This window comes from Phocoena sinus, chromosome X (genome assembly GCF_008692025.1).
Source record: "Phocoena sinus isolate mPhoSin1 chromosome X, mPhoSin1.pri, whole genome shotgun sequence".
Taxonomy (NCBI): domain Eukaryota; kingdom Metazoa; phylum Chordata; class Mammalia; order Artiodactyla; family Phocoenidae; genus Phocoena; species Phocoena sinus.
In genome coordinates this window covers 118458462-118485083 of record NC_045784.1, presented here as the reverse complement: position 1 = coordinate 118485083, position 26622 = coordinate 118458462, and the positions used below count along the sequence as shown (strand labels likewise).

At 41.6% G+C, this 26622-nt stretch overlaps 1 protein-coding gene and 1 non-coding gene across 3 annotated transcripts in view; both read right to left on the bottom strand.

Moving 5' to 3' along the window:
- The window catches only part of F9 (coagulation factor IX), a 29523-nt gene extending 9485 nt beyond the window's left edge, over nt 1-20038 (bottom strand). The window contains exons 1-6 of one of the 2 annotated variants that reach the window (XM_032620052.1): nt 19931-20038; nt 14533-14696; nt 14306-14330; nt 9554-9667; nt 3067-3195; nt 446-651 (exon numbers count right to left, since the gene is read on the bottom strand). In XM_032620052.1, the coding sequence (XP_032475943.1) occupies nt 446-651; nt 3067-3195; nt 9554-9667; nt 14306-14330; nt 14533-14696; nt 19931-20018 (726 nt within the window). In that variant the 5' untranslated portion in view covers nt 20019-20038. The remainder of the gene's footprint in view (nt 1-445; nt 652-3066; nt 3196-9553; nt 9668-14305; nt 14331-14532; nt 14697-19930) is intronic. The other variant, XM_032620053.1, reaches the window with a different exon arrangement.
- On the bottom strand, nt 1139-1211 carry TRNAK-CUU. The gene has a single exon. It is a non-coding gene; the product is annotated as a tRNA-Lys (tRNA).
- Nucleotides 20039-26622: the final 6584 nt, after the last annotated feature.

Below are 26622 nucleotides of genomic sequence, written 5' to 3'. Positions count from 1 at the left end.
TCTCATATGCCCTGGTTCCAGTAACCCAGTTCTTGTCTTAATCCTTCCTGAGTCCTTTTAAAAATGCCTTCGAAATAATTCAGTTCCTCTGGACCTAGAGACTTTCTGACTCTCACCAGTTCTCCCAGGGGCTGAAGCTGAAGTAATACCCAGAACCCCAGCACCAGCGACCTCGCTTCCAGACCTCCCTGTTGCTTGTCTGAAATCCTGCTGTGCTATTTCCTTGACGCCAAACTCTTCTTGACCTTGTATGGTAGCTGTCCCTGGACTTCTCTCTCACCGGCTACTCACCTGTCGGGGCTTCCTCATCTGGCTTAGTGTTGAAACTCGCCTAAATACTTCCCTCATCCCAATAAGTCTGTCTGATGTCCTAGCCTCAGCCTCCCACCTGGCCTGGCCCTTGCCCACTGGGCTCCGGTTTTGACACACCATAAATATAGAGTACCTGCCAAGGGAATTGACCTCTTATGGCGTCTTCTCCACCAACAATGCGAGTGACATCATTGGATGATTGGTTGCTTTGAGTGATGTTATCGAAAATTATTTCAGCTTCAGTAGAATTTTCATAGTCCATATTGGAAAAAATAGTCTCAGCACGGGTGAACTTCATACGAGTGTTTGAGACGGAAACTCTTCCACAGGGAAATGGCACTAGACAAATGGAAAAAAAAATTTGTGTTCTGGTATTTCTCATTGGCAAGCAGAACTTGTATTACAAAAATCGAAAATGAGGCCCATCCTTGTCACTTCTGAGAAGTAGGCCCGTCGATATTTTTTAAAAAATCAAATCAATGAATATAGTCTAAAACTAAAAGATTAATTGAATTATTTTCATGGAAAGTTTTCAAACCCTTCATGAAAAGGACATTTGGCTCAGGAATCCATCATCTTTATGGAAATAAAAGAGGTGTTCCAGAATTGAATTTTGTAAGACTTTTATAAAGTCTAATGACGTTCTGTTTAGTTTCTTTGCTAAAAAGTCTTACCCTCAAGTACTGTCCCTGAAGGGAAATCTGGTGCCATGTAACTTTGATTTTAGAATTAGGTAAATGGGATGTCTGCTGCTTATTGTTAACAGGACTTCTTTCTTTCTTTCTTTCTTTTTTTTGGCCACACCACGTGGCTTATGGGATTTTAGTTCCCTGACCAGGGATCGAACCCGGGCCCTCAGCAGTAAGAGTGCAGAGTCCCAACCACTGGACCACCAGGGAATTCCCAGGGTTTCTTTTGTAGACCAGAACGCCTTGTAGATTCCAAGGTGGACTTTAGGTATCCATTGGGGAGAGATCATCGTGATTTAATTACCTGGCTGTTGAGTATTAACCAAATAAGTTATTGATACGATTATTACAGCCACATCTACCTGGGCACTGGCCACCTTTTACCTTGGGTTGGTTTATTTCCTAAGGAAAAGAAATCATCTACTGAAACACTGGGGACAACCAGAATGGAAATTTGTAGTCCAGCAAAGTCACCTCACATTTCATTTCTCACTTTCCTTCTATCCACATTCCTTATAACAGACATTTCTATAGCAACCAGCTGCGGCAGAGTATCGTGAAGACAGCATGTGGTTGGGAAAACAAGAAATTAGTTCAAAATACTTATGTATAAATATAAATCATCAACAATAGCTAGACAGAAGGGACCATTACTATTGAAAGGCAGAAAAGCTTATTTTAGGTTTGGCCTATTTATTCTGCTAAAGCTAAGGCTATATTCAAATATAACACTTAATAGTTGGAGGTGGTTCTCCTTTTTTTTTCCTCGCTTATAACAGAGAAGGGCTTATAAGGGTTTAGCTACTATGTATGCTATCTGTCTACACTGGAAGTTAGGTTTCGAAGGTTAAAACACGTATACGCACACACTCCTCCCTAGGTAGGCTAATTTGAAGCAGTGTATGTCAAGAACCAGGCAGAAGGACAGGAGGCAGGCGGGTCCCTGAAGCATTAGAGACTCTTGGCTTCTGATGCTGCCTTTAATTTCCTCTGCCGGCTGCATTGCTGAGATAGGTATCGAACCCAGTTACAGAGGAATGGTGCGTGATTTAATGTACCAATTTAATAAGATATCAGGCTTTAGAAATGCAAAAGAAATTATATCTAGTTTGCTTCAAAAAGACCCCTCATTTATCAAATGTAATTGGCCCCGCAGAACCTGATTTTTTCAAAATCCAAGTTTCTACTGCCTTCTTTTTCAGAGAAGAGCAGTATGAGTTTGGAGTGGAGATGCTCTGAACACACCAGTCAGCTGTCAACATGGTGGCACGGTTGGCATGAGTGGGAAACATTGCTTTGTCCACTGCTGTATAGACTGACTGTGCTGATCAGCCTGATACAACTTAAAACAGATGGTTGTCGGAACTGTTGTGATGCCAAGCGTGTAAACTCAGCTGAGACCCAAGGATAGGAAATAACTTTCTTGGAGTAAGCCAGACACAACCGGACAGATCATGCTTAAAATTCACTATCCTTGGGCTTCCCTGGTGGCGCAGTGGTTGGGAGTCCGCCTGCCGATGCAGGGGACGCGGGTTCGTGCCCCGGTCCGGGAGGATCCCACATGCTGCGGAGCGGCTGGGCCCGTGAGCCATGGCCGCTGGGCCTGCGCGTCTGGAGCCTGTGCTCTGCAGCGGGAGAGGCCACAGCAGTGAGAGGCCCGCGTACCGCAAAAAAAAAAAAATTCACTATCCTTGTACTAGAAGCCTATCAGTCAATCACATACGTATCTTTTATGTTATGGGATTACTACATTAATTTGACTTGGGGAATTACAAATAGGCATACAGAAATCACACAAATCGATTGCTTCATGATATAAAGGTCAGAGAAAAAAATCAGACAGAAAAGAATTCAAACTGAAGACAGTTGCAGAATTTCTATTTAAAATGATGATGCATTTTTAAAAATTAATTTGTCCAAGCTACTAGTCTTTTCTATGATTTCAAAAGGAAGTAAAACAAGTAGGGCATAAAATTATGTAGGTTAGTTATAATGCAAGAAGTTCAAATATGGACTTGGAGAATGTATCTGCCGAGCTTAAAAAAAAACTTATTTAGATTTTGACCTGCTGGTTCGCAGGACTTTTGGTCTTCTGCAAGTCGGTATCCGGCAGTACAGGAACAAACCACCTTGTTATCAGCGCCCTTTTTACAAAACTGCTTGCATCTGCCATTCTTAATGCTGCATGTCGCATCTGAAAGAAAGCAGAACCAACAGCAATAGCATCATGTGTTTTTTTTAAAGATTTCTTTGATGTGGACCATTTTTAAAGTCTTTATTGAATTTGTTACAGTATTGCTTCTGCTTTATGTTTTGGTTTTTTGGCCACGAGACATGCGGCGTCTTAGTTCCCTGACGAGGGATCGGACCCACACCCCCTGCGTTGGAAGGGGAAGTCTTAACCACTGGACCGCCAGGCAAGTCCCAGCAATAGCATCATTTAACATGCATTTCTAAAAAGTACATGAAGCTACTGACTCCTGTACAGGTCAGATATAAGCTGGGGGCATTCATGGAGAGAAGTGTGTGAAGCTAAGCTTGAGCTAAGAGTAGGAAAAAAAAGATAAAATTCTTAATAAGGCATAAAAATGGTGGCAGCAATATATGTGATTTGGCATAAAACTGAAGTTGTAGATATACTACTTTCACAAAGTCATAGAGTGCAATGAAAAAAGCTGTTTATTAGAGTATAACATATTCCAAAAAGTACCCAGAATTTTGGAATAAGTTTTCACAAGGTGACTGCACTTGTTTAAACAGTAAACAGATCAGTACATAGGACGTTATCAACGCCCCAGAAGCTCTCCTGATTCCCCCTTCTGGTCACTATTTCCTCCTTCCCAAAGTTACCATTACCCTGACTTCTAACAGGGCATTAGTTTTGCCTGTTCACGAAGTTTATATAAGGAGAAGCTCCCAATATGTACTCCTCTGTGTCTTTCAGTTAACATTTTGTCTGTGAGCTTCATCCATGTTGTTTTGTATAGCTATAGTTCATCTGCATGCTGTGTAGTATATTCCATTGTATGAATATTACTACCTTCATTCATCCATTTTACTGTGGGTGAATATTTGAGTTGAGTTTCCAGTTTTTGGCTCTTATGTATAATGCTGTAATGAACGTTCTTGTACATATCTTTTGGTAACATATGCTTGCATATTTACTGGATATATACTCATGAGTGCAATGATTGGACCATGTGTTCAGGTTTAGTAGATACTGCCAAGTAGTCTTCTAAGATAATTGTACAAATTTGGATTCCCACCATCAGCGTATGAGAGTTCCAGTTACTGGATATATGTATTGCGGATATCTTCTCCCACTCTTGACTTACCTTTTCACCCTAAATAGTATATTTTGCTGAATAGAAGTGCCTGGTTTTAATATAATCCAGTTTTTCAAAGCAAACTTGAAGCTGGCTGACGTGACTATGTGTCAACACAAGAGAATGAAATAGGGTCCTTTAAGGGAGCTAAATGCCTGAAACGCTATGTGTTGACAATGGTAAGCATTCTACTGGCTCATATTTTCTTTACTCTCCTATACAATCTCCCTTATTAATATCAAATATCTTTCTTTGTCTCATACAAGGCCTTTTGTCGGGATTCCGTTTTATCTGATATTAAGATAGCTTTGCCAGTTTCTTTTTGTTAGCATTTACCTGGCAAATGTTTTCACATCCTTTTATTTTAGCCTCCTGGTAGAGTTTTATTTTAGTATCTCTTTTATCAACAGCATGCAATTAGATTTTTAACTCCAGACTGAAAATTGTCATTAACCCCAATTCACATTAACTGTGATTCCTGATATATTTGGCTTGTTCCTGCCATCTTATTTTCCATTTTCTAATTTGCGTGCTTTCCCTTTGTTTCTCTGATGCGATCTCAATAACAGGAAGTAGCAGGTTTAGGGCTTGCTGGCTGAGACCTGCTGAGTTAAGAGAAACAGGCTCTGCCCTTGGGCCTATTTCTGTCTCTAGAGCAGCAGAGGAACACAGTGAATGGAAGGCACCTTCCCCCTTACCTACAGGCTCAACAGCAGTACAGCCTTCAAGAGAAATGCTCACTTGTCAGTGCAGTTAGAACATGGAGAGTTTGAACATGAGCGACTGTGTTAGCCACCTCTTTGTGCACCAACTTAGTCCCCACCAGCCTCACCCACGTCCGTCCCCAGCACCCTGGTGATCAGCTCTGCATGGACTTCCGCTGACCTCGTCCAGGTGCAGCCTTGAATGGCCTGGGCTCAGATCTGCACTGTGTGCCTCTCGCCTCTTAGCTTGGCGTTCCCGGGTTGATGCTGAGGCCTGGGATGCCATGTGACCTCTAGGGGGCCCCAGCGTGTACAGCCTGGTGATGCAGGGGAGTTAAAGCCCCACAGGCTGAAGTATTGACCATCTGGAGAAGGGTGCTGATGGACAGATTCTTTCACCTCTTCTCCCTCCGAGGCTGACTCTCCTGAGGCCAGCTCACGTGGCTTCTTGGAAAACAGTCCCCGGAGATCAAACAGTCAGTTGCAGATGAGGATGGATGACTCCTTTTACTCTTGGTTCTCCTTTCCTTACTGCCTTACTCCCCCATCCCTTACTCTTGCCCCCCTAAAATTGCACACCCTAATAGATAAGCTTGTGTCAGAGACTCTCTTTTCCCGGGGGATTCCAGGCTAACCGAGTGACTATATGGTTTTGGAGTATATTATGGATTTTTGAGTGACAGATCTAAATTTTCTAATTACATTTTACATAGGTAGCATAGGCTAATGTAATGATTCGCTCATGTTCCTTACTGATACTTCAAGAAATAAGGGGAGGCAAATCAACTGTTACTAGGTGGACAAAGGAACCAGCCTGAGCTTTAACCTTCGCTACCAATAATCCACTAAGTGCGTGATCCAAAAAGGTGGCACTTGATCCTTTTTATTTATGTATTTATTTTTTAAAGACCTTTCTCCTCACTGTTGGTGATTACACTATTGGTGATTACATCCCTGAGCTCTTCTCATGTTACTAGCAGTCATTTTGTTGCTACAAAGCAATACTAGATTGTTCAGCCAAATCAAATACCACCTGCAGGGAGTGTTCAGTCAATATGAGATTGTGCTAAGTTCACAGAGGTGGGTGGTAGGTGCTGACTACTTTGGTCCAGGCCACGCACAACGGGAATGGGTAAAGTCAGGGTGCTTTTCCCGATTCTGATGCGGCGTCCTTGGCTAGGTAACTAGACCTCTCTGTCATTTTCCTCATTCGTCATTGCTCTTTGCAGCCCAGTGTGTTGCCGCTGTTGCTGTCCTCTGGCTTGGTTTGCACACGCAGTGGGAAATATTGCTGTCCGACCAGCAGCCTTTTGACCTCAGGTAAAGAACTCGAGTCTGGAAAGAGAATAACAGCACGAGGAGTTCCAGTTGAGAGGTCTGTAGTCCTGGACCTCAGGGACAGTCACTGTGGGCCTCATTCATCAATTGCTTCTTGAGCACTCGGACGTCAGGCACTGTGTTGGGTGTGGGTTCTCCCTGGTCCTGGGGCTGATCTCAGTGCCTAGAATATCTGTGGAAGGACATGTCAGCGCATCTGTTCTTCTCCCTCCGTGTCAGCTAGCACAGATACCTCTTTCTAATTCCCCTCATGCCTACTACGAAGTTATCGCGTTCTGCTTCATTTTACTCTTCCTTCATCTTCCCTGGTATGTTCAGGGATGGGAAAACCAAAGCTTGGACAAAAGATGTTCTGTTTAACCAGTGTATCACAGAATATGTTGTTGTTCGGCTAAACTCAAGATATTTTCTTTTTTCTACTCCACAGAAATACGCAGTAAATTAGTAGTGTCTGTGATGTGTTAGCAAAACGAAAAAAATAAAAAAGTGTTTATATGCTTGATTTTCTTTCCATCCTCTGTTACTGTGGGGAAATGCCTCTTGTACTCTTTAGAAGGGACAGGAATGACCAAGTTCTTATAGACTTTGATTTATCTGAAAAGGACTCAGATGTGATGTGTAGCTGGGCACATACAGTGGTCTTTATTCCAGCCAAAGGGACACAATAGCCAATTAATTGTTCTAACTAGAAAGCGTGCCCTGAATATTTGCACCTCTCTCCCCTGGAGAGAAGCCTGATGAACAAGAGAAGAGGAAAACAACAAGGATTTAACAGTGGAAATCTCCTTCCCTTTCCGAGACAGGGTGAAGCAAGGGACTTGGGGCCCAGATACTCCATAAACTGTGTTGTTTTTCTAGCGGCTTTTGAGATTAGTTCTTAGTTCAGTTTGAAGCAACAGCTTAAATGGGAGTTTGTATATGCTTTTGCTTTCCTCTAGTGTCTGAGATAAAGAGCTTTCTGAGAGAATTCCCACTTTGTTCCTGAACTAAGCAAGCTGGGAGGATTTTTCTAAACCTTGATCAGATGGGCTGGGGGAGCTCAAGACACCCTAGAGGCCAGGTGTAGTGGTGGCTGCAGTGTCACTGCAGAGCCCTGACCAAACCAAAACGTGGGGAACCCGAGAGGCCTGAGATGGTGCCCGTTGTAGACTTAGCACTCTTGCTGTGTAGACTGTAGCCTCACACACGTAGCAAAACCTGTTATAGCAGTTTTGTGCTTATAGCTACATTCCTCAGGGCTCTTTGCCTCTTTTAAAGTGTCTTTATTTTTAAACTAAAGACATTTGGGAATATTTAATACTAAACACTGTTTTCAGTTATACTTTGCTACCACATGTCCTTCATTCTTAACGGAGACCAGTTGAGTCCCTCATTCCCTGAGCTCCAATAGTTATATTATTTAAGCTGATACTCCATCAGTTTCTGTAGGTTTCCATAATAGCAGGATCGGATTTATCTAGGTCAATCTGAACTTGAAATTATAACCTTTCAGATGAAAGTAGCACTTCAGAGGTGTTGAGCCAATGAACACACCCATAGGAAAGGGAACCCAGACATCGGTTTGTCCCCATGCTGGGAAGCCTGCAGGAGTGGGAGTCCAAGCCTGGGGTACAGTTCATCCACCTGCATCTCCTTTTTTCTTTTTTTTTTTTTTAAATGTTTTTGCCCTTCCACCTTTTCTTTTTCCTATCTTCTATTCCTTTTTATCTTTTGGATCTCAAAGGAAGATGATCAATGGATTTCTCTTTAGCACTGAAAGGATTTCTGAACAGCATTAGAGATGACTTTTTCCCTTCTCAATAGGACAAGTGCAGCTGCTGCGTTTCATTTTGTTTTATGCCCTTTTCATCTGTGTGTCAGGTGGGTTGCCATAACGCCTTAATAGAGTCTTGCTAATTTTCTACTCTTTGCCCTTAGTCATGTAGCCTGTGGCATTAAATTCTTTCCCTAGGACTGCATCTCTATTCTTCTGGAGTTTTAGAGGAGAAAGAGAATCGGTCATTAGCACTGTATGCTTTTCACAATCAGATGCAGTAATCCTGCATCCAGAGGTAATAAACAAGTAGGTAAAGGACTTTGGGGTTTACTGTTCCAGTTGCCAAAACCTCAGAACAAAAAAATTCTAGGATACGCAAAGAAAAGATGCACAATGATCCTAGATTTTCTATGTAATTCTTTCAGCGTAATCAGTATAGTCAAATTCAGGAATGAGTTTTGATTTTTGTCAACAAATTTCCTATGTGAAGTGGTTCGTATGCGTGGAGAAGTGCCTAGTATATGGGACAATAGGCCTTCCCATGCCCCAATTCGTTACTCAGTTGACTTCCACTGCTTTTGTTGATAGCAATTTAGTCACGAGTTCTAACAATTTTATGGGTCAGTTTTCTTTGTGTTTTGTGGGTAGCAGTTAGAAGAATGGGTTTTGGCCAAACCAACTGAAGTTCAAGTCCTGGCTCAACTGTTTACTGCTTCCGTGATTTTTGAGCTGTTTGAGCTGCACTTTTCTCATTTGCGTAGAATGGAGAGGATAATGGTGCTGACTACATGTGGTTGTATTGAGGATGAATATGCTAATGGAACATCATTACCACTTCCTACCAGCTACCAAATCTTACTGTTGTTCTTCATCTAGTTTCTCGAGCACATGCTGGAAACTATGACTGCAGATAAAATGAATGTTTATAAGCTTTGAAAGTATGTTTTATACAATGGAATATTATTCAGCCTTCAAAAAGAAGGAAATTCTGTCATAATCAACAACATGGATGAGCCTGAAGGACATTATGGTAAATGAAACAAGCCAGTCCTAGAAGGACAAATGCTGCATGATTCCACTTATATGAGATGTCTAAAAAGAGTCCAACACATAGAAGCAGAGAATACAATGGTGCTTGCCAGGGGCCAGGGGCCAGGGAGAGGGGAAAATGGGGAGTTGTTGTTTAGCAGGTATCAAGTTTCAGGTACGCAAGAGGAGTAAGGTCTAGATGTCTGCTGTACAGCATAGAGCCTAGAGTTAGCAGTACTGTATCGTACACTTCAAAATTTGTTGAGTGTAGATCTCATGTAGATGGTTCTTTACCATAATTTAAGAGAAAATTATGATACATACACATTGCATTTTCCAGTTGCATCTGGTTTCAAAGGGAAATTTTGAACCACGAGTAATCCAAAGATAGTTACTTACCTAATTCACAGTTTTTTCCTTCAAATCCAACTTGACACCAGCATTCATAGGAATTAATGTCATCCTTGCACAGGCCACCATTTAAACATGGATTGGACTCACACTGATCTCCATCTTCGAGATAGATTAAGAAGGTGAATTAGCAGATCCATTGCCTAGAAGGCTTAGTCTTCCCTGCACAGACTCATGGGGAGGGGAGCCTGATTTTAGGGTCAGAGCAAGACTGCTGACCTGGAAACCAGCTGCTTATGGGATGTCCCTGTCTTCCTAAGTTTCTAAAAACAAGTAAACGTTCTTAGGCTAACATTGTCCTAGGAAATGGCCCCGAGGAAGGCATGTACATTGTTTATGTAACTGAAGGGAGGAGGAAGAGGGAAAAGAACATCTGAATATAGAGATGTACTCTATCAGCAGAGTGTGAGAAGAATTTTCAATCCTTCCTTATCGAACGATGATGGAGTTAATTCTCAATGAAATCACATTGCTTCAACAATCATCTCTGTGTTGTACAAGGCTTGCTCTGTCACAGGTCTTGTAGAGCAAGCTGAGCTAGGTAACAGCAACTCCACTCATGAGCTTGGTAACAGATAGCAACTCCACTCAGGGACCTGGCAGCCTAGGCATGGCGCACATGCATCCACTTCATCTTATCACTTCGCTTTTTTTTTTTTTTTTTTTTGCGGTACGCGGGCCTCTCACTGTTGTGGCCTCTCCCGTTGCGGAGCACAGGCTCCGGACGCGCAGGCTCAGCGGCCATGGCTCACGGGCCCAGCCGCTCCGCGGCATGTGGGATCTTCCCGGACCGGGGCACGAACCCGCGTCCCCTGCATCGGCAGGTGGGCTCTCAACCACTGCGCCACCAGGGAAGCCCCTATCACTTCACTTTTAAGCAGAGTATGCAGTGATCGTTCCAAACAGTACAAAAGATGCTTTACTCCTGAAAGATATTCTACTGTCTGTGATTAGGTCCCAGATGGTTTGGTAAAGTGAGAAACAACTTTCAATACAAAGAATTAAAAAAGAAAAAGTTCTGAAAATGTGCTTTATTTATATATAGATTAGCTATGTTTCCTTCCCACCTTTCCCGAAGTTTCTACATTTGCAGAGTTCTGGAGAGCCTTTGAGGATACTGGTCATCAGAAAACAGCAGGAAGGAATAGGTAAGAGGGGAAGGGTCAGGATGTGGAGGGAGCCTTTAAGTCTGGTTTCTGAGAGCTCTGCCTCCATCCGTACTTCTAAGGAAGCTTCAGGAGAAAGGGATGCATAGAGCCAGAAGGGAGGCTGGTGTGCACTGCGAGCTGAGAGAGAGCCCTGAAGAAAACTGGGAGCGAGATCAGCAAGGCCTAATGTATGAGTAACAAAAGAGTAAGTGATAAAGTTGGTGTAAGGATAAAACAGTGAACGAAAGGGGGCAATTTCAGAGAAATTTCTAATGGTCGTTCATATTTTAGAGCCAAGCTCCGTGACATCTAGTGTGTGGCCCCCTGCCTGCTCTAGGGACAGCAGGAGAGTGTCTGTCGTGCTCGCTGTCAGGAGCATGCGTCTAGGTCCCACTGGCTGGGGGTTAGCACCCCTTTCTTAGGAATAGTCCCTCTCTGGAAAACTGCTTGTTGTAAAAATTAGACCTTGCCCCCTCTGCCCCTTGATCCAGTGTGCTTTTGCACAGATACTTCAGTTTGTTCCAATTCTATAAAACCAAAATATGTTATCTCTGGTTTATTATTATTGATGTTCAGAACTGGTCTAAAAAAACGAGCCACATTTGCACTTTATATTACAGACCAACGGAGCTGAATTATTTAGGATGTTTCACTGAAAGGCTCTGGGCTTGCAGCCAGCTACACAGCAACTCATTTGCTGAGACATATCTTTAAAATGAGTGTCATTTCACCCCGCATTTAGTCCTCCTTTGGGTGCTTGTCTGTGTGTACTTCGGGCTGAAGCAAAGCCACAGACTGTAGGGGTCAAAGACAACAAGGGGCAAGACCTTGCCAAGTGAGAGCTTCCTGTTTAAGCCTACCAGGTGGTGGTTTAATGAATAACTGCATTTAGATTTGAAGGCTGGGAGGGGTAATAGAGAAAGTGGGGATTGGGCAGTGGAGAATTTGGCTGCTCTTCTGGGCTCCGTGACTCCCTAGCTGGGTGACCTTTGACAAGTCATTTAACCTCCCTAAATCTCAGTTTCTTCTTCTGTAAAATGAGGTTCACAGTGCTTTGCTCACAGGGTTGGTGTGAGGATTAAAGGTGACAGGCACTCTGTAAAGGGCTGGGCAGATGCTGGTTAATGTGGTTGGGTGATGTTTCCTCTTCACCAGGCTCCTTACTTGGTGAGATGATGGAAGAGAGTAGGGCAGGAGTGAGGGGCCTGCGACCCTACCATGTGAGAAAGCCCATACAGGGAGAAACAGCATAGGCTATTTTGGGGGGGGTTGGGAATCTCGACTGCAAAGTGAAAAGAAGCCGTGGAGTTGGGTTTTCTTTTTCTCTTTTCTTGTTTTTGTTTTATTTTTAGCAGACAAAGCAGTAGTGACAGTGTAAAAAATTAATAAACGGAAACCTCAGTTAAGTAGAGTCAAGAGGGACTTCCCTGGTGGCGCAGTGGTTTAGAACCCGCCTGCCAGTGCAAGGGACACGGGTTCGAGCCCTGGTCCGGGAAGATCCCACATGCCGCGGAGCAACTAAGCTCGTGCGCCACAACTACTGAGCCTGCGCTCTAGAGCCCGCGAGCCACAACTACTGAGCCCATGTGCCACAACTACTGAAGCCCTCGCGCCTAGATCCCGTGCTCCTCAACAAGAGAAGCCACCGCAGTGAGAAGCCCGCGCACCACGAGGAAGAGTAGCCCCCGCTCGCCGCAACTGGAGAAAGCCCGCCTGCAGCAAGCAACGAAGACCCAACGCAGCGAAAAATAAATAAATAAATTTATTTAAAAAAAAAAAGAGTCAAGAGACTGGAGGGCAGAGCTCTCATGCTCTATGACAATAGCAGAGCCCAACAGGAAGAAGACAGGCTCCTTTCTTGGCAAGGACTCAGCCAATGAAAAGCCAGGGACTCTGTTTACTGTAGCCCTCCTTACTTCCTTTTCCCCTCTCTAAAGGAGTTGTCTGTCCACTACCATGCAGGGACTTGCACGTGGCTCATGGTTGTTGTAGACCCTGAATTGCAATTCTCTGCTGATCCTGAATAAACCCATCTTTGCTGGAGTCTGTTTGTTTCAGGTCAACAACAGAATCATGCCCTTGATGTTTTCCAGGTATCTTTACCTGAGTTACAGTAAACAACACAGCCTATGACCTAGAAGGTAGAGAGCCAACTTCAAAATATGGTGTTTAAGAGGTACTGATGAACCTCTACTCACAGGTGGGGGGCCAACTGGGTGGGGGGGTGGGCAATGAAGGGACCATGAGAGTTTAAATGCAGCCGGGAATATTTGGGGAGGAAAGGTAGAAATTGATTTGCTTTAAAATACAAGATTCAAAATTTTAAATAGATTAGAAATAGAGAATAAAAAGACTTGTTTGGACTAACTGTAGGGCAATACGTTAGTAGAGAGTTGGCGTGGTAGCATTCATTACTAAGAACGAGGAAAGGCAGATAAAGCAAATGTAACAGAATGGACCTCTTCTTCCCTCATGATTTAAAAACAAAGTGGAGAAATTATGAGTTACAAGAGTATGAATAAGTCCCTTAGTGTCTACAGAATAGAATCTGGGAAAATAGAACTGATGGAAATCAGTGAATTGGCTGTCCAGGTTAGTTTCTGTCCATGCAAATGGCCTTAGGTAAATCAAGCTGGGAAAGTTACACTGCCTCAAAATCCTGCTGCTGGATTTTAAATTAGTTTTAAAACTTAGTTGTCATTAAAGTTTTGACTTTTCCTCCTTTTGGTCAATTCATTCAACAAATATTTACTCAGTGCTTCTGTACCAGATACTGTTCGAGGTACTAGGACTACATCAATAAACAAAACAGTTGAATACCCCTGCCAACATGAAGCTCGCATTCTAGTGAGGTGGGAGACATAAATAGTATACGTAAGACCATTATATGATACCTCAGTGGTGAAAAGTGCTATGAAAAATAATAGAGCAGGATACGGTGTCTAAAGTGATGGGGTTATGGGGGGGCAGGTTGAAGTATTAATAGATGATCAAGGCAGGCTTCATTGAGAGGGTGACATTTGGGTAAAGACCTGAAGGAGGTGAGTGAGTGAGCCTAGGGGAACCTAGCAGAGGAACCTTCCACAGTAAATCAGGTCTAAGACTTTGAAATGCAAGCATTCCTAGAGCATGCAAGGAGCCGCAGCAGCCCAGGATGTGTGAGGAGGAGAGGAGGTCAGAGGGGCAGCGGGGAGGGAGGGGCTGGGCAATCAGGAGGGCCTTGCAGGCCACCAGAAGGAGGAGCACTTTTAAGCAGTAGACACGTAAGTCAGTCAGCATTCTCTGATTCTCTGCTGAGGATGGCAAACTCTCATTCAGTCCCAGATGCAATTCTCTTTGGTCTCTCCCTTCCAGATTCCTGGGGTGGAACGATGTTCCTTTTGAAGCCCTAGGAAGAAGTAAGCGTATCTGCCAGAGGATACCTCCCACGCTGGCATAAACCTGGAGTCTCTCACCGTTCAATTTTGGGTAAAAAGAGTTGGACTTATTTTTCTGAGCCCTTTTGACACAGTTTAATATATTATCTGTTTACACAGAAGAAAAAATACATCTCAAATGTTTCGTATACTAGAGGATAAAATGAATTGCTTACCAACATATTGCTTCCAAAATTCAGTCTATAACGAAAAAGAAGACAAGTTAATGGTACTATTTAAAATGTTTTCGATTTGATTCCTTCTCTATTATAACATTTGTAAAACACGTGTATGTATAGATATTTTAAAATTCCAAAGAGAAGTATGGTCCCCCCACCTTTTCTTTTTAAAGGTTTTCTATTCTTTGCTCTGCATCTGAAGGATGTTATGTGGAAATACTCACAGTTTTCTCAGTGTTTTCAAAAACTTCTCGGGCTTCTTCAAAACTACACTTTTCTTCTATACATTCTCTCTCAAGGTTCCCTCGAACAAACTCTTCCAATTTACCTGAATTATACCTCTTTGGCCGATTCAGAATTTTGGTGGCATTTTCACGATCAAGAAAAACTGAAATTTAAAAGAAAAAGAAAACATCATGAAAATTAAATACATCTCTTAAGAAAGGCTTTCTTTTTAATCCAAGTAATCCCAAAACCAATTTATCTTTGGGGCATGGAGCCAAAATCTATGATGTTCTCATGGCACTGTATACACATGGAGATTTAGGAATTAAAATTCAATTTTACTCTTAGTCAAGAGAACTCTGGTAATGAAAGGTCAGATTTTCAATCATATTTGAATTTACTCTGGATGAAAAGGAAAGTTCTGAGATAAGCAGTTAACTTCACACTTTGTCATCATTTGAAAATAACTAATTGCAGATCCTTGCAAGGTGATCCATCACGCTGGCTGGGCTATGTTTACAGGACGCAGCTGCCCAAATGACTTCGGAGCACATTTCCCTTGGAAGAGCAGAAGCCTAAATGCAACCCTGCTGTCTCTCACTAGATATTAAAGAAAAACCACTGCATTCATGTTTTTTTAACCTTCAGACTCACAGCACCTTAAGTTGGCACGTGTTCTAGGAATGCCAGTGACATAAGTCTTTCTCTGGGATTCAGGATGTGGTTTATTTTAGCTCTGACTGTCTAGCCTGTTAGGAACGCACTCCTGAACTCTGGGATTGAGGTCCCTAACCTAATTCTCCACCCCAGCCCCTCCCCGCCACTCTCCATACCTCAGTCTCTTCTTTCTGTTTCACTCTCTGTCTCTGTGTGTGTTTCTCTCTAGATAGACAGATATAGATGTAGTATGTAGTATGTAGATGTAGTATCTATATCTATAACTAATAACAGTATCTATATCTATAACTAATAACTCAAGAAGCTGCCTGGAGTTATTCCTTTCTTCTAGAGACTGTCTGATACCATCTCAACAGGACCAGGTGTTTATAACGTGAACTCTCCAGGGCATTTTGGGACTGTTTTCTCATTAGCGCCAAAAAAAAAAAAAAGAAAGGAAAAGAAACAAACCGAAGTTCCTTATTTCCATTGCAGCTGTTCACTTTATGGAGCCTTCTAGTCCCTTAACAGCCTCTCACTTTTCTCTTGCTCTTCAAGTCCCCTTGGGCTTTACTTTTCCCCTGAAGTTAGCTTAGACTTTTTCTCTTCAACTCTTCCCTTGCCAACCTTCTCAGTTCCCTTCACCCCTTCTTCAGTGCTGCAACACCCTGCAATCCCAACCACTAGGTCAGTGCCGCCAGCTGCCTCTTCCTTCCCTTCCCAGGCAGCCAGGCGCCCTGGGAGAAAGCCACAAGCTGCAATTGGGTGCCATGGCATATCGACACCTTCCAGCCTCCACCAGGCCTTCCTCTCTGCTTGCCAGTTCATGTGCTTGGCCCTGGGCGCTCCTACAGTAGCATCTGTGTCTGTATCCATTTACAGTGTGGTCTAGTGGAAAAATAGGGGTTTGGAGTCAGAGCAGACACACCTGGATTTGAATCACATGTCTACCAGCTATTGGCAGTGAGACCTCAGGCAGGTCACGTAATCTCTGCAGCTTAACTTTGTCAAGTGTAAATGGGTATAACAGTAGTATCATCAGACTGTCTACCTCCCAGCATTGCTGACAGGATCAGTGAGATAATGTGTACAGGCTGGTGTATGTTGGTTTTCTCTCTTCCTTTCTACTCCTCTGTCTGGTCTGCCTCCCTAATTTTCTCAATTCCCTTTTTATTTAATGCACTTTTCTGTGGCTCTTTCTCTTCTTTACTGCCATCCATGTAATGAAACGACTACTGTCAGGATCAGCGATGGCCTCCTAAAGGGTAATTTTGAGCTTCTGTATTTCCTGCCTGCTCTGAAACATTTCTAATTGTTGATCTTTCCCTCTTCAGGGTGCTCTTTTCATGAAATCACTCTCTCCTGGTTCTCCTCTTCGCTCTGATTCTTGTTATTCATCCACCACTTGCATCCATTCATTCCCCTTCTTCTGCTTGCCCCTTATATGTTCAGAGTTCTCCCAGGCTCCAGCCTCCAGCTTCAGCCTTGTCCCTCTTCACTCCATACATCCTTGCTAGGGCCAGGGCTGGGGTGAGGTAAACAAGGCCCCTAGGGCACAGAATCTACGGAGTCACTCTCTCTCAGTGTGTGCAAGTATGTTTATGCCCTGCTTGCCTCACCCTAGTCCAGCCCCGACTCAACACAATTTTCTGAGCACTCACTACTGCCAGGCACTGTACTAGGTGCCACAGGATCCATGCTCACTCCCTGGATCCTCACACACGTGGTCGTAACTACTGTCTATAGGACAGTGAGTTCCGAATATCCATCTCCAGTCAGATATATCTTTGGAATTCCAGATTGTCTTTCCAGCTTTGTAACTGTCCATTGTCATGTGGCTGATAACAGCTGATGTTTATTTAATGCTTCTGATGTGCTGGACAATGTGCTTGGTGCTTTGCATCCATTATTTCATTCCCTTCTCACGGCAGTCCCATGAGAGAGGTGCTGTCGTCTCATTTTCGTAAATCAAAAAAACGGAGGTTCAGAGAGGTTAAGTGATTTGCCCCAAGTGACATATTAAAGTGACAGAGCCAGAATTTAGACATTGGCAGTCAGACCGCACAGTCCATGCTCTTAGGCACCGTGCTGTATCCTAAATGCTCAAGACATGGTCTTTCCACTTCCTCTAAACCCGTTCCCCTTCCATACCCAGGTGGTTAAGTCATATAATTTCTACTTCCTCAGTGTCACTTGCATTCCATTCCCTCTTCTCTGTCTGTACAGCTAATGTCCAGGTTCAGGCCCTCATGCCTTCTCTGGATGATTACAGTAGCCTCAAGACTGGTCTCCCCTTGTCTGGCCGCCCCTTCCTCACACAGTTCATGAGAATGTTGCCAGGCTGAGCAGCCTGAGTCAGCCATCAGTGGTATTCATGTTTACACTTCTGATGACTCCACATTGCATTCCGTTGTCCAAACTCCTTCATTTAGGGCCTTCCTTATCTGATGACCCGACCCTGCCTCACCTGTCATATTCAACATTGAAAACATACTTAGTTCCTGAAAGACCTCACATTCTTTGTGGATCTGGATCTCTGCACGTGAGTGATCCTCTCTTCACAGGATGACCTAGATCAGTCATTTAAGGAGAGAGTACCTACTTTTTTTTTTTTTTTTTTTTTTTTTTTGCGGTACGCGAGCCTCTCACTGCTGTGGCCTCACCCCTTGCAGAGCACAGGCTCCGGACGCTCAGGCCCAGCGGCCATGGCTCACGGGCCCAGCCGCTCCGCAGCATGTGGGATCTTCCCGGGCCGGGGCACGAACCCGTGTCCCCCGCATTGGCAGGCGGACTCTCAACCACTGTGCCACCAGGGAAGCCCCCTATTATTTTTTAAGACCCAGCTCAAAATATGGTCTGTCAGTGTCTCCCCAGTTAATGTGTTCCTTTCTCTGTGCCCCTTTAGCAGCTGGTATACATCTCCTCATGTTACATTGAAATCTCTCAGCTGACCTCATGGTGCTTTAGGTCAAAGAAGGAATCTGGTTTATCCCCAAGCCCCTAGTACCTTGCCACAGTACCTGGCACCGAAGTAGTCACCTAGTTTTGTAAAGTTTTGTAAAGCCTGTGGATTGAAGCTGTCTTTCATTTATTTCATTCATTCATTCTAAATGAAAGACAGGTTGGGTCCATATGCTTTACAAAACTGAATTGGTTTTATGGAACACATTTGATTTCAAAATTCTAAATTGATACAATAATATCTAAGGGCAGCAGCCATGAAAATGCAACATCTCAGAAAATCATTCATAGAAACTGTTTTTAGAAGCCAGTGGTGGTTCAACTGTAGAGGAGAGCACTGCATCAACACTGTCCGTCCTTAGGGAAGGCGCCTTGGTGCTCTGCTCAAGGACCTATTATCTCTGACTAAGGTGACTCTGGAATCACACTGCCTTTCTCCTCACCATTGTCTGAGGGTCATATATTTAACCTCCCTTCGGGCTCATCTCTTCTAGTCATTATTTCCCAAGCTCTGAAATCCTAGTCCTTCTTTTTTTCTCTGAATCTATCCTTTATCCTACATCTGAGGTCTTCAAGGGGGCAGCAGTCCTCTTAAAATTTACTCCATCATCTCAGCACTTATCTTGAAGGAAGGGTTTGGATCCTTTGTCCTCCTAGACTTCACACTGATGAGATGTGTGTAAAGAGTTAGCATTCTGTCCTACTTTGTGAGTGTTCACGCTGAATTTCTTTATTGTTTGACTCTAGCCAGTTTGCTGGCTTGATTTAACCTCTGCATTCTCGCACCATTATTTCTGCATTTCAGTGTGACATCATGTCTGGAGTGGGAACCTCGGGCCAGTCTGCTTTCTGGGGATGCTTAGGGTTGGCACCCCTGATCCTCCACTGTCAGCTACTAGATTTGATCATAATAGGTTGACAAGTAAGTGTGATAAATGCTTCCTGTGAGAACATGCTGTTTGTCTAAATGGGGTAATTTCTTCCCTATGTGCCTGCCTCTGGGGAATGCATAAAGTCAGTAAAGTTGTGAAAAAAAACCAAGTGATATAAATTGCTTTAACTAAGTTCCTACTTGACATCAATTCTTGTACTTGCTTTGCTGTCCTAAGAGCTCAAGTGAGTACTGAGTTTCCCCCTGTATTAACTCCGAGATGTTTAGAATCAGACAAAATAGTTTCTTCCTCACCCATGGAAAACTTCAGTGATAAATAACAACTTACTAATGAAAGGTTTGTATTTTAACTAAAACTTTCAATTGAAGGTATATAGTTTTATAGACTAAAAATTAGAGGCATGACTCATTAAATAGTTATAAAATTTTGAATCACATCATGTCTTAAAATCAAACTTTGTGTGTAAATAAAACCATTGTTTTTGCTTTAATGTTTCCCATTTTGATTTCAAAATAATGAGTTAAAACCCCACAAAATGACAGTTAATTTTTTCTCCACATTCGGCTGTTTCCTTGTTAAAACATTTCCCCCTTTTATTTATTTTTTTAACCAAGGAGATGACTTTTCCAAGGAATTACATTGTCAAATCATAAGCCCAACAGTGTCCATTAAAAAATGTACTATAAACATTGTAAATCTATTTAGTTTTAAAAATGAGGAAGCACCAGCACCAGAGAACTAGTACTCACAACCCACATGCTAACTAGTAGAAGCTTAAACATTGTGGTCAAATCCTGTAATCATTATTTAATGAAGAAGACAGCCCCAGACGTTTCTATATCTAAAAGCCAAGCACATTGAGTGTATCTTTATAAAGGAAACAAACCTGTACATTCAGCACTGAGTAGATATCCTAAAAGGCAGATGGTGACGAGGCCCGGTGATTCTGCCATGATCATGTTCAGGCACCGCATAACCTTTGCTAGTAGATTGTGCAAGTAGCAAGGTTGACAATTGTTCCAAAGTACAAGCTGAGCTGTATTTACTTCTGGGAAACAATGTCCATCTCCCTCAGTGGGTCTTTGGGCTGTTTCCGATGTCCTCTTGGGTTAAATGAAGAGAGGAGGCAGTGGCCATCGTTAAACTTCACCTCTGATTCCATGGGCTTCTGTCACTGTGGCTGATCTGAGGCTGAAACAGGAAGTGACCCATCATTAGAATAGGGGGAGGTATAATGTGGCTGCAGTTGCTGTGGCAGCAAAGTTCATCATAGGATCCATCTTATCCTTGTCAGGGAGCATTAATGTCTTATAGTTGAAAGGTAAAGAGATGGAAAGAATGAAGTCATTTTGTCACCCACCTTAAAACGTCTCCACTGCTGATAATCTCGAGTCACCTGGTGGATCCTTTATGTTCCTCCTCGTAACAAGGAGCTTATAAACTTTGTTGTGCTGTGTACCCATGTGGTGAAACATATGGGTCCTGTCTCAGAACACATGTATGTATATGCATATATACTTATGTATAGAAAATAAATGTTATAAATATTATTATGTAATAGTTCATATTGATATACCACTTCACATGTAATATAAAAAAACTCATAATAGTATACCAACATTTACCTACCATTCTTTGTGCTGTTGTTGTGATACATTTTATTTCTAAATTAAAAAAAAATTTTTTTATTGGAGTATGATTGCTTTACAATGTTGTGTTAGTTTCTGCTGTACAATGAAGTGAATCAGCTATATGTATACCTATATCCCCTCCCTCTTGGACCTCCCCCTCCCATCCCACCCATCTGTGCTTTATAGCATGTTCCCACTAGCTAGCTTTTTTTTTTTTCTTTCGGTACGCGGGCCTCTCACTCCCACGGCTCTCCTGTTGCGGAGCACAGACTCCGGACGCGCAGACTCAGTGGCCATGGCTCACGGGCCCAGCCCCTCCGCGGCATGTGGGATCTTTCCGGACCGGGGCACGAACCCGTGTCCCCTGCATCGGCAGGCGGACTCTCAACCACTGCGCCACCAGGGAAGCCCCTAGCTATCTATTTTATGCATGGTAGTGTATATATGTCCATCCTGATCTCCCAGTAAACCCTATATTACCTTATTCTGCCTCAAGCAGTCAACAGTCTTTCAAAGAAATTTAAAAATGGGGAAAGGGGGCTTCCCTGGTGGCGCAGTGGTTGAGAGTCTGCCTGCCGATGCAGGGGACATGGGTTCGTGCCCCAGTCCGGGAAGATCCCACATGCCGCGGAGTGGCTGGGCCCATGAGCCATGGCTGCTGAGCCTGCGCGTCCAGAGCCTGTGCTCTGCAACGGGAGAAGCCACAACAGTGAGAGGCCCGCGTACCGCAAAAAAAAAAAAAAAAAAAAATGGGGAAAGATTTTATATTTAGTCACATTTTCTTCATTTCTTTGTGAGGACCCAAATTTCAGTCTGTTACAGTTTTTCATTATTGTGAAGAATTTTCTTTAATAATTTTGATAGCGTAGGTCATCTTTTGATGAATTTTCTCAACTTTCGTTTATTTGAAAATGTCTCCATTTTACCTTCATTTAAAAAAAGTAATTTGGCTGTATATACAATTCTAGGTTGACATTTTTTTTCTTTCAGCACATTAAAGAAGTCATCCTGTTGCCTTTTGGCATGCATTGTTTCTGATGAGAAGGCAGTGAATATTCTTATCATTTCTTTTCAGCAGTTGGACTACAGTGAGCCAAGGTATTCTTGGGGTTCATTGAGATTCTTGGATCTGTGGCATTAAAATTAGGAAAATTCTTGGATCTTATTTTTCAAAATTTTGTTTTAAAATAATTACAGTTATGGGAAATTGCAAAAACAATACAGAGAAGTCCCATATATCTTTCACAATGTTTATATCTTACATAAATATAGTAATATAATATCAAAACCAGGTAGTGGACATTGGTCTATTGTATGTGTATAATTCTGAGTGATTTTATCACATGCATAGATTTATGTGACCACCACTATAATTAATATACAGAGCAATTATAATTAACAATTATGTCACCACAAAGGTCTCGCTTGTGCTGCTACTTTATAATCACACCCCTCCCCCTCCTTCCAATTATTCCTAACCCCTGGCACTACTGATCAGTTTTTGGTCTCTATAGTGAGAATGTGATATAAATGGAATCATAGAGTATGTGACCTTTTGAGATTGGCTCTCTTCATTCAGCACAATGCCTTTGAGATCCATCTAGATTACCACGTGTTTTAGTAGTTGCTTTTTATCGCTGAGGAGTATGGATATGCCAGTTTGTTTAACTGTTCACTTACTGAGGGACATTTTGATTGTTTCCAATTCTTTGCTATTGCAATAATGTGCTTTCAACATTCGTGTACAGGTTTCTATGTGGATGTAACTTTTTAATTTCTCTGGGATAAATGCACAGGAATGCATTTTCTGGGTCATGTGAGAGTTGAATATTTGGTTTTTAAATAAACTGCCAAACTATATTCCAAGACGGCTGTACCACTTTACATTCCGACCGCGATGGATGAGTGGTCTAGTTTCTCTGCATCCTTGCAAGCGTTTGGTGTTATCACTGTTTTTTATTTTAGACATTCTGATAAGTATGTATTTAGACCATTTATATTGAAGATAACTATTAATCTGTTAGTGGCTTAGTCTGCCATTTTTTTTACATCTTTATTGGAGTATAATTGCTTTACAATGGTGTGTTAGTTTCTGCTTTATAAGAGTCTGCCATTTTATTATTTGTTTCTTTTTCCCTCCTCTTGTTCTCATTTCTCTGTTCTCTTTACATGCCTGTTGGTGGGTTACTTGAAAAAATTTTTAGAATTCCCTCTTGATTTATTTATAGGGTTTTGAAAAAAGTGTATCTTATTGTATAATTATTGTAGCTTTTGCTCTGGGTTTTACCATATACACATGTGACTTGTCACGGTCTACTGGTATCAGTATTTTAACACTTCAAGTGAAATATGAAGCCTTACTTTGATTTTGGTCCATTAACCTTCTCCACTTTTAAATATCATTGTTGTGATAACCAGATAGTGCTATTTTTTGTTTTAATTATCAACTATCATTTATAAAACTCATGAGGAGAAGGATAGTCTAATGAATATATCCATATTCTTCTCTTTGCATTGCTAGATCTTCCTATCCAATTCTTTTATCATTTGCTTCTCATTGAAGAACGTCCCTTAGCCATTCTTTTAAGATAGGTCTGAAAATGCCTCTGTTTCCCATTCATGCTTGAAGGATAGTTTTACTGGATATAGAATTTGTATTGGACTGTTTTTTTCCCCCCAGTACTTGAAAAATGTACCACTTCCTTCTGGCCTCCATGTTTTCAGATGAGAAATCTGTCATTCACATTGGTCCTCCTCTACAGGTATTGTGTCAGATTTCTCTGGCAGCTATCAAGTTTTTTTTCTTTGTCTTTAGTTTTCACAAGTTTAGTTATGATGTGCTTTGGCATGGATTCCTTTGGCATTATACTGTTTGGGGTTCACTCAGCTTCTTGAATCTGTAAATTTGTGTGTTTTGCCAAAATTGGGAAATTTTCAGCTATTATATCTTTGGCCCCACTTTCTTTTTCCTCTCCGTCTGGGATTCTAATGACACCAGTGTTGCATGTATTTTATTGTCCCACAGGTCTCTGAGTCTCTTTTCATTTATATCAGTCTATTTTCTCTCTTATTAAGTAAATTCTGTGAATTCACTATTGTTTGGTGATTTCTGTTGAGTTCTCTTTTAAGTTTACTGAGTTGATCTTCTGTCATCTCCACTCTGCTATTGAGCCTCTCCAGAGAGGGTTTTTTTTTTAAGTTATTCTTTTCAGCTTTATATTTTCCATTTTCTTCTTTTTTAAAAAATAGCTGTTACATTTTTGCTGAGGTTTTCTACTTTTTAAATTTTTTTCTGAGATAATCTGTAATTGATTATTGAAACATTTTTATGATGCCAGCTTTAATATCCTTCTCAGATAATTCCAACATCTGATTCATTTCAGTATTAGTGTCGCTTGATCATCTTTTCTCATTCAAATTGTGATTTTTTTGGTTCTTAGCATGATGAGTGGTTTTCAGTTGTATTCTGGACATTTTGTCTATTATGTTAGTAGACTCTGGGTCCTATTTAGCAGGCAGTCACTCTGTTAGACCTATCACACAGGTCCTGGCCTATTTTTCTGGGCTGTGATTCCAATTCCAATTTAACTTTTAGATCCTTTGTGGGATTATTTTGGTAATTAAAGTTCCAAGTCAGTTGATATTATGATATGGAGACTATCTGGGTGGGCCTGTCAGGCATATCCTTTAAAAACAGAGAGTTTTCTCCAACTGATAGCAAAAGGAGAAGTCAGAGATGTTCAAAGTACATGACAGATTTGATGAAGCATTGGTGGCTTTGAAGTTGCATGGGAGGTGGTGGGGCATGTGGAAAGAGTGGTCTCTAGAGGCTGAGAGCCATTCCTGGCTGAGAGCCAGCAAGAAATCAAAGATTTCAGACCTATAGCCAAATGGGATTTAATCCTATCAACAACCTTAACGAGTCTGAAAATGGGTTATCCCCCAGAGCCCCCAGATAGGAGCCTAGCTGGCTGACATCTTGACTGCAGCCTTGGGAGACACTAAGCTGTGATCTCACTTGAGATCGCTTGCTCTTTTGTTTACCAAACTGAGACATAATAAATGGGTATTGTTTTAAGCCACTGTGGTTGTGGAAATTTGTTATGTGACAGTAGAAAACTAACACTCCATCATTAGTGTTTTCGTTTGTGCTAAGCATTGCTTTCTTCTTGAAGTTCTGTTTGAACTGTTGGTACCTCTGGGAGGGTAAACAAATACCGTCTTGAGAACACTAATTTGAGATTATAAAAGCTTTATAGTTTTAGCTTTTATGTTTTAGTCTGTGATATATCTTGGATAAATCTTGTATATGAAGTGAGGTTAACATTTGAGGTTAATTTTTTGTTCTTTATGAATATGGATTTCTCCAGCACTATTGATTGATAAGACTATTCTTTCCCCATCATATTACCTTGCTACCTTTGTCAGAAATCAGTTGGCTCTGTGCGTGTGAGTTTATTGCTGAACTCTCTATTCTGTTCAGTTTGCATACGTTTTAATTTATATGAATGGGAGTATATTATATATTTTGTGTTTCTTTAATTTTTAACTTCAAACCCATCATTTTAAGATCCATTTTTATTGCTATGCACACATCTAGTCTAATGCTTTTCTAACTGCTGCCTGGTGTATATGTACCACATTTTTTCCTAGCTTTTCTCCCAGTGATTGACATCTAGATTGCTTAAAACACTCTGATTCCACAGATATTGCCACAGTGGACACCTTCTTTTGAGTACCCTTATGGAATAATGTGGTAATTTACTTAGGATATATATTCAGGAGCAGAATGTCTGGGTCTTAGGGTATTCCTATTCCTGATTTGTCTAAGCACCGACAGATTGTTCTCCAGGTTGGCTGCACCAATCTACACTCCCACCAGCAGTGCGTATAGATTTCTATATCTGCACATTCATGCCAATTCTTGGAATTATCCCTTTATAATTTTTAATAATTTAAAAGAGTTAAAGTGCTATCTTGTTTTAATTGATGTTTGCCTTATTGTTATGAGTTAGAACATGTCTCTGTATACTTTTCAGACTTCTGAATTTCCCCTTTTATAAATTGCCTGCTTATGACCATTGCCCATTTTTCTTCTGGGGTTGTTAATTTGAAGGCTTTCCCTGAATATTCTAGATATTAATCCATTATCAGTTTTAGACATTGTAAATAATTAATTTTTCCCATTCTGTCATATGTCAACTAACTTTGTGATTTTCTTATACTTTGTTGAATAGACATCCTCAATTTGAATTTATTAAATTCATCAGTTTTTTCTTTTATAATCTGTGTTTTTAAAGTTTTGTTTGAGAAATATTTCCCTGCCCCTAGGTCAAAAAAATATTCTCATATATATATATATATATATATATATATATATATATTAATTAATTAATTAATTAATTTTTTGTGGTACGTGGGCCTCTCACTGCCGTCGCCTCTCCCGTTGTGGAGCACAGGCTCTGGACGCGCAGGCCCAGTGGCCATGGCTCACGGGCCCAGCCGCTCCGCGGCACGTGGGATCACCCCAGACCGGAGCACGAACCCGTGTCCCCTGCATCGGCAGGCGGACCCTCAACCACTGCTCCACCAGGGAAGCCCCTCTCTTATATTTTTTATACTAACTTTATAGCTTTATCTTTCACATCTAAATTTATAGTCTAATCTGTGTCTAAAATTTGATAACAAGGTTGATGAGAGTGTGGGGAAAGAGTACTCACATTTACTGTTGTGTGTGTACAGAGTTCTGGAGGTCATTTAATAGGTCTTATCAAAAGCCTCAAAAATTCATTCTTTTGACATAGAAATTAAGCTGATAATTATAAATGAACAAAGAATTTACCTCAAACGATAGTTTTTGCACTTATTATAATAGTGAAATACTGAAAATAACCCAAATATCCAACAGTAAGAATTATGGTAGCAATTAAATAATGGTATGTTGAAT